At 35.6% G+C, this 7,872-nt stretch overlaps 2 protein-coding genes across 4 annotated transcripts in view; both read right to left on the bottom strand.

Moving 5' to 3' along the window:
* The window catches only part of inpp5ka (inositol polyphosphate-5-phosphatase Ka), a 30,452-nt gene extending 28,267 nt beyond the window's left edge, over positions 1-2,185 (bottom strand). The window contains exons 1-2 of one of the 3 annotated variants that reach the window (XM_017434162.3): positions 2,109-2,185; positions 1,653-1,746 (exon numbers count right to left, since the gene is read on the bottom strand). In XM_017434162.3, coding sequence (XP_017289651.1) covers positions 1,653-1,738 — 86 coding nt within the window. In that variant the 5' untranslated portion in view covers positions 1,739-1,746; positions 2,109-2,185. Of the gene's footprint in view, positions 1-1,652; positions 1,747-1,923; positions 2,010-2,038 lie in introns of those variants that run through there. The other 2 variants (XM_017434163.3, XM_017434164.3) reach the window with 2 other exon arrangements.
* A 615-nt stretch (positions 2,186-2,800) lies between these two features.
* LOC108246555 (phosphatidylinositol transfer protein alpha isoform-like) overlaps positions 2,801-7,872 on the bottom strand; it is a 16,782-nt gene continuing 11,710 nt past the window's right edge. The window contains exons 6-12 of the mRNA XM_017434174.3: positions 7,582-7,656; positions 5,987-6,070; positions 5,764-5,841; positions 5,537-5,647; positions 5,279-5,401; positions 3,755-3,823; positions 2,801-3,679 (exon numbers count right to left, since the gene is read on the bottom strand). Coding sequence (XP_017289663.2) covers positions 3,776-3,823; positions 5,279-5,401; positions 5,537-5,647; positions 5,764-5,841; positions 5,987-6,070; positions 7,582-7,656 — 519 coding nt within the window. The 3' untranslated portion in view covers positions 2,801-3,679; positions 3,755-3,775. The remainder of the gene's footprint in view (positions 3,680-3,754; positions 3,824-5,278; positions 5,402-5,536; positions 5,648-5,763; positions 5,842-5,986; positions 6,071-7,581; positions 7,657-7,872) is intronic.

The raw sequence follows: 7,872 nt of genomic DNA, 5'->3' as shown, positions 1-7,872 counted from the left end.
AGGGGGACGTCTGTGATTTGGTTCAAGAAGTCCGACACGGAGCAGAAAAAGGTAATATGTTAACTCTGCTAATGCTAATGCTAACTCTGCTATTAGACTGTTTTCTCATCTGACGCCAACACAACAAACCTCTTCTATCACTTAAAGAAGAACCACGAAAAAGAATATTTAACAATCCAAAAAGTGCAAGGTAAACAAGTTGTAAAAGAGCCGGGGAAAGTTGTGAAAAGGAAAACTATAGCCGGCCGAAGATAATGGAGTCTGTTGTCATTTGATACATATATATTGTTGCACTAAAATGCAGCGGATCTCATTTGTGAAAGTTCAGTTAAATGTCACTTCGAAATAAAGCTTGAAAAAGGTAAGATATTAGATTATTTTTTCATATTTTTAAGAGAATAACTGACAACGTACGTAATTGGGGTATATCGTGATATATATCGTTATCGTGATATAAAATTATCCATATCGTGATATAGAATTTTTTCCATATCGCCCAGCACTACATTTAATTTTTAAAAGAAAGAGCTACAGTCCAAATAAAATACATTTTATTCTATTTTACATTTTTATTAACTATTTTGAAAAGCCAAAAACTGTCCTTGAGAAAATAAAGTTTTTTTCATGGAGTGTTACAGGATGACATTTGAAATTATATTTCCCCACTGTGGAACTAAAAATGATATTTCTATTTTATTCTATCATAGTATATGTATAAGTGTGTAATAGTATTTGATGGTATATGTGAGAGAGTTTAGTGGTGTTTGTGTGAGATATAGAGATCATAGTAGTGTTTGTGGGAGGGTTTGGTTGTCTTTATACGAGGGAATGCTTATGCTTGTGTGAGAGTATATGTAGGCATGTAAGCGCAATTGTAAGTTTTGTCCCATGAGGTCTGTCATATGCATCAGTTTGCTGAATATCTACAAGTCAGGAAGGTCCTAATGGCAGTAGCCTCTTGCAGCAGAATACTCTGCCCTCCAAAACTAACTCAAAAACTGTAGGATAAACAACAAATTTGAGGAGCTGGCTTGATGTCCCATCCATCCATCCATCCATCCATTTTCTTTACCCGCTTCTCCATTCTGTGTCGCAGGGAGCTGGTGTCTATCTCCAGCAGTCACTGTGCGAGAGGCGGGGGACACCCTGGACAGGTCGCAAGTCCATCGCAGGGCCACATATAGACAAACGAGACAAACAACCATTCACACTCTCACTCACACCTAGGGACAATTTTAGAGTCATCAATTAACGTAACATGCATGTTTTTGATCTGTGGGAGGAAACCGGAGTACCCAGAGTAAACCCACGTGTGCACAGGGAGAACATGCAAACTTCACCCAGAAAGGCCCCGGGCCGGGAAGCGATCCTGCAGGCTTGATGTCTAATTTTGTAAATATATATCCAATTGAGCGTTTGAGGGATGTGCAAAAAACAAGTTCAAAGGATTTTTTTAACCCTTACAAAACACCTAAATGTTTGCTAATCACAAAACTATTCAGTAACTCAACCCAGTTCATATTGGTGCTCGTACAAGCCAATGTTTTGCAACAAGTTAGGCACATCTTTCAGCATAATTTTGTTTTATTTATTGTGTTCGGTGTTACCAAAGACTTCGCAGACACACTGGTAGTTCGAGAGAAAGATCCAACCTGAAGCTTTCTCCCTCGCAGTGCTCCTCCTTCAGTGTTTGCTCTGACTGATGGCTGTCTGACTGCTCCTCATTCTCCTCCATCATCTCCACACCTGAAACACGACATCCTTTAAAACTCAAGCTAACAGCTCACACGAAAAATCCACACTGAAAGTTAACTTAACACATTGCATCTCAAATATATCTTCTTCAACACTTTTAGATTTGAATGCATTACAACAGGTCCTGTTAAGTTCATATGAGACCTAATGTTATCACCGTGTACTCACGCTAGGCGGTCGATGCTACCTCGCTGCACTGCTAACTAACTAACTAACTCCACTTTTATTAGACACTGGAAACCCAAAGAAACATTAAATGCAAGCGGGTGGCATCATACACTACCTGAACTGCCTTGGTAATATTTCTTTGTGTGTGAGTGTTTGTTTTTCTACTTGAAAGAAAGTACAGTTACCCAGAGGCGTCACTTCTCGGGAGTACAGTATCCTCTGTTGTTGTTCCCGCCCCTAAACCGGAAGACAAGTCATCTGCCTTCAAAATAAAAGCGCGAAAATAACGCCGTTTTCAGCATAAACATAATGTAATGTAATGCAAATAAATACATATGTATTTATGTCTATGGTTTTCAGTTGTTAAATGGCTAAAACTTATCTATAATGTATCTAATGCTATTTGCAAGTGCACAACAGTAACAATATCCATTTTGGTAGAAGGTTTAATAATTACTAAAAGTAATTTACGTGCGAGTTTAAAAAACGTTTTCAGACTGAGTTGGTGATTTACAACCATTCAGTCGATGACTTATAAACTAGAGTGTGTACACATATATGTGTGTGTGTGTGTGTGTCAGTGCATTCAGTCGTCTTTGAGGTTCAGTTCCGGCTTCAACTTCCGGGTTAACATCACGGTTTGTTTATTACGGACTTTACAAATAAATGAAGTCCAGAGCGAATGACCAACTGCAGACACAAATGGCCTTTGGAACCCCTTTAGATGTTTTGTGGGTATTTAAGTATTTAAAAAACCTTTAACTTTATGATTAAGTTTTGCTGACTTTTGTTCTGAAAGGTTGATCTTTATGGTTGCGGTTGGTGTAAGGCCAGGCTTTTTCCAGCAGAGGGACACAAGGCAGAAAAACAAACTAGATGCAAAGAACTGAATACTTTGTGTTTATTATAACCGACAATCACATAGGTCACCACAGGAAATACTAAATTACTGCTTTTGACACACATCTTAACAGTCACTGAGCCACTAGAGCTTTATCTTCCAGACATTTATTGATCTGACAAGGCTCTCAAGCTAAAAACAGGAAACACCTCAACCAAAATGACATTTAAAAAAAAAAAAAAAAAAAAATCAACTTCTTGACCAAAACAGGTCAAGTCATATCCAGATTACCATTTGTAAACATCCTCATATATAATTAATTTATGTGTAAATCATAACAGATTTTTTTTATTGCCTCATGGTGTCATAAGGAATGACTTCAAAAAACGACAGAACAGAAATAACAGTACGTGTGAAACTAAAATAAAACTCATTTAAACTCTGGGGATTTCACTATTGTATGCAGAGCAGATGGAAAAACTTTTTTGATATGGTAGGTAAACAATAATTCACTGAGAACTGAAAGCAAATGTTAGCAAAGGAACCAACTGGTAATAAAGGTAATACAGTAACTGGAAATGTTCCTTTAAAGGTTACCCACAAAATTCCCCTAATATTGTAAAATTGGACACCAATAGGCATAAGCAAGAATATTTAGTTCTAAAAAAAAAAAAAAAAATTTCTTAACTTGCATCTTAAAAAAAAAAAACTCTAAAAACAGCTTAAGTTTTATTCAATTGTTGTACAGAAATATGCACAATTGCCTGTCAATAACAAACTCTTATTAAGAGCAAATCTTTATTAAGATGTAAGGGAGGTATTCTTGATTATGCCTAAGAAGCTGTTGGAGATTCAGCCTGTTGAGTAGAGTCTAAGCTTGCTGGATGAAGCCACGTCGTCCAGGATCAGATGGGTCTAATTAAGAAAAAGAGATAACATTAAATAAAAATGGTTGTTCTCAAATTAATAAAGCAATAATTCAATACTCACCAAATCGCTTCTCTTCACTCATCAGCAGTCATCAGAAATCATCCCTTTAGCCTCATCATGCATCCTCATCTTTTACATGGAGAAACACATTAGTAAGAAGCATGCAGATGCAAAAAGCACTTTTGATGTTTGGTGTGGAAACTGTGACAAAAAAATGCAGCAGCAATCAAGAAAAAAAATATAAATAAATAATGCTCACTTCAGCATCATTTTACACGTAAACACTGTGATAACATAAATTACAAGTTGCACTTACTAAAATGTATTTTTTTTGCCACTGAACCATCTTACCAGATGAAAGCGAGATGTGTTTGAGAGACTTTTTAACTGCTCTATGTGTGCAATTGTGCTGAGAGCAATCAATGTAGAAACGTCATTAAGCTGTCAGTTTACTACACAGCATGTTTGAAGGAAGGTAGAGAAAGTAGATGTGATGGGCACGTTTCACCAGTGCCGAATCAGTAACTTAACTTACTACTCATGCCTGTGGTATTACTCAATATACAAGCAACAGTGATGGCAAGCCATATTAGATTAAATTATTTTGTTCTTTTAACTAAGACCTAATTCAGACCTGGTGGTCTGGAACATTTATCTGCAGTAGTTTGGAGCTCTGAACACAAACCATCCCAAGGCTCTCTGTAGCCCCATGTAAGCAGCCAAAGAAAAATAAATAAATTTAAAAAAATAACAGACTCCGCTCCTTGCTAATTTAAGATAATTAAACAGCCATCCCCTTAGGAATTATCTGAAGGTTGTTTTTTCCCCAGCTAAAAGTTTTAATAAAGTGTTATCAGAATACCTTTCAATAAAATTGTCTGTCTGGTTAAGAATGCTTTATGGTGAGTTTCTCTTTAGTTTAAAATTTGTTCTAATTGTTTTTATAGCTGATTGCAGGCTACCTGCTGTGGTCACCATAACTAATCATAAAATGCACCGTGCCAGTCACAGAACAGTTTGAGCAGTGTTATTTACACAGTGCTTTTGGTGTTATATTCACAGTGAAAACATCTGATGGCTGCAGCATGCCATCAGATGTTTTATGGGTTCAAATTTGCAGTGTCTTTGTTCTGACAGAGCTCTGAAGTCACAAGCCCTTTCATGGTTCTTTACTTATATCACACCTAAGTAATTCAGAATGCATCTGTGTACACACACACACACCAAGTCTAAAGAAGACCTCTCCTCTTTAAAATGTTCATGTGCCACTGATATATTTAGTCATCTTTGAAGTAAATCATTAGTAAATATAGCTGCAACAGCAGAGATCCATTTGAACTAACTGTAACATTTTATCATAACTAAATGCCTTTTTATAGCATAAGACATTTTACATGTCTGTAAAAAGACAACAAAAATACAACTTGAAAAGTATTTTGCTGTAGAATATTTTTTCACTTCATCACAAGAGATAAACTTGCTGTCATATGGGCTATATTACTGCTGCCTCTGCAACAGACAGCTTTAAATATGATCATCTGTGCTTCAGCACACATCATTACACAGTATATGGTGTTCAATCACCTCATCCAACTTCTCCTTCGTCTCGTCTTCCATTCGTCGTATGTCTTCCATCGTCAGATGGATCCATTCGTCGATTGAGCAAAACAGCTGTCTGTGGAATTGTTTAAACAAACGATTTTCCACCTGGACACAGTAGATGAAGAATAAAGACTTAAGAGAGTGAGCACACAACACAGAAATACATACATTGACAAGCAGAAGGCAAAATTCTGTACATTAAAAATCAAACCAAAACAGGTAAAAACAACTATTCTGTACCTTGTGGATGTAGTTTTCCAACTTGCTTTGTAGTCCTATGTATCTGACGTCAACACTGACAAGCTTATAGGCACACATGTGCGGAGTGTCGGCATTTTGAGCAAGTGTATCCTACAAACACAGTCAAAATTTTAATAAATACATAAATAAAAACTAAGTTTCAGAGCATTTATATGATTTTTTTGCCTTTAATAAAGATTAATAAATAGCAATGCAAAATGAAGTACCTGCCAGCCAGGTTCCAGAGGCCCTCTACCAGTCTTTTCAGACTTAAACTTGGCAGGATCTTGTTCTGGTTTATAGTCCTACAAATAGTGCAACATGGTTAAAATACAAGATAAAATCATTATGCAGCAAAAGTGATCTGATGACATGCTGATGGCAAAAATCTGACCAGAAATCTGGACCTTTTTTTTTTTTAATAAATAGCATTCAAGTTTTTTTTCTTACCTGATCAGAGATGGAACTTCTGTCTGCAATGTCAATTTGAATAACCTCAGTGTTTTTCCATTTGTTTTCTTCTAGATTATGTACCTATATTAAGAAAACAATACTTAAGTCAGTTAAGTTGCTTTGCACATTAAAGAAAACCAGGTAACAACATACAGATTTGGCCACTAACAGACTTGGTGCTAAACCTGGTTTACAGTAGGTTTTATTCTTCTCATAAACTGTTTTTAAATTAACCATAAAATGATTACAGTCGTCATCCATACTTGTATACACAAAATGCTCCATCGAATTTATTCCCTTAATAGTATTTTCAAGAATGATGAACTGGAACTGAGGAATTTTTAAATTATTTTAAGTTTTTGGTGTCAAATAAACAATAAATTTTTAGTGAGCCCCCCCCCCAATCAAAATCATATTGTGATCTGATAATCCTGCATCCAATGGATAAGAGTTTTATTCTTTCAGATCTATCAGAGAAAACCAAATCATTAAGTATTTCTGATGTGTTTGATAATCTGGTGGGTCCTTCAATAACTTGTTAAAATCAAATACTATACCTTTTAAATCTTTTATTTTGTTTAAATGTGACAGTTAATATTAAAACCTAATACAATAATTTAATTCTGAGTATTACACGCTTTGATAAGAGCATTTAGAACATGCTTTTTTGTTTATTATATTAGATTATATTGCTCACCATCTGCAAAGAACAGCAAAACAAAAAACAAACAAAGAAACATTTCAACTGACAATTATTTTAAAACCAGCACACCAAATCATTTGCACAGGACCAGTGGATTTGGTCACAGGTTATTTCTTCTTTACCATAAAATAACACCCCCACACCAACCATCAGTTCAGTCTTGTCTAAACATATTGCAGCTGTGCACTTTTAACATATCAACAGGAATATTCATGTACGCTTGGGGTCACTGGCATTTTGAAAACTGAAATTCCTCCTCTTCACCTTTCTAGCAGACATTTAAAAAGGTTTGAGGGCAAAATAAACAGGTATTTGGATCTGTTCAGACTAAAACTCCACTTCCAGCTGGATAAAAGCAACCCCAAATTATGATGCTGCCACTACCATGTTTTATCGAGTGTAGGGTGTTCTTTTGATGATTCAGCCTAGTTCCTGCAACAAACATGCATTTTGAATTTGTAGCTGAGAAGTTCAACTTTAGTCTCATTAAAGACTTAATTTTGTTTGTTTGTTTTTAATCAATATTTGTCCAGGCCTGGATGTTTTTCTTTGTAAGAAAAAGCTTCCCTATTCTAGCGGTCATATATATATGAAGATTGTTGTCACATATAGGACCCAACCAGCTGAATTTTGTTTTGAGACACATTTTGGACAAACCAGCTCACTGACAAGACACTGCTTTTCCTCCAGCAGTTCAGTGAGGCTGACAGTTTGTCTCCAGCTTCACTGCAACTTAGTCCAACTGGTCAAATTAGTATAGCAGGGACTTAATTTTTAAAACTATAGAAGCGCTCGCATTATGCTACTCCACTGTGTTTTGCAATATCCATAAACATCTGAAAACAGATGATTCTTAATCAAAACCCCCATTTATTCCATCATGACTTACGTTTTCATGTTCCCCCATATCAGGCTTGTGCCATGTCTCAATCTTAATCATGAACTTCTCTTTCAGATAGGGGCTCTGTAATTAAGGGAGAGAGCAGGATGGAGTCAGTCAACATTTTTTTATTTTCTTTTTTTTATTTATTCAGTTTATTCATTTTCATTTTAAAAACAAAACATTCACATACAAAAAAAATGCAAATCAAACAAAAAAAATGAAAGGTAGCAGAAGAAGAAAAAAATCTTATAATATCTGCCCCTATTTAAAAATAATAATAATAATAATAATAATAAT

This window comes from Kryptolebias marmoratus, linkage group LG2, assembly GCF_001649575.2.
Source record: "Kryptolebias marmoratus isolate JLee-2015 linkage group LG2, ASM164957v2, whole genome shotgun sequence".
Taxonomy (NCBI): domain Eukaryota; kingdom Metazoa; phylum Chordata; class Actinopteri; order Cyprinodontiformes; family Rivulidae; genus Kryptolebias; species Kryptolebias marmoratus.
Note: the sequence above shows the minus strand (reverse complement) of the source record. Positions and strands in the feature narration are given on the sequence as shown.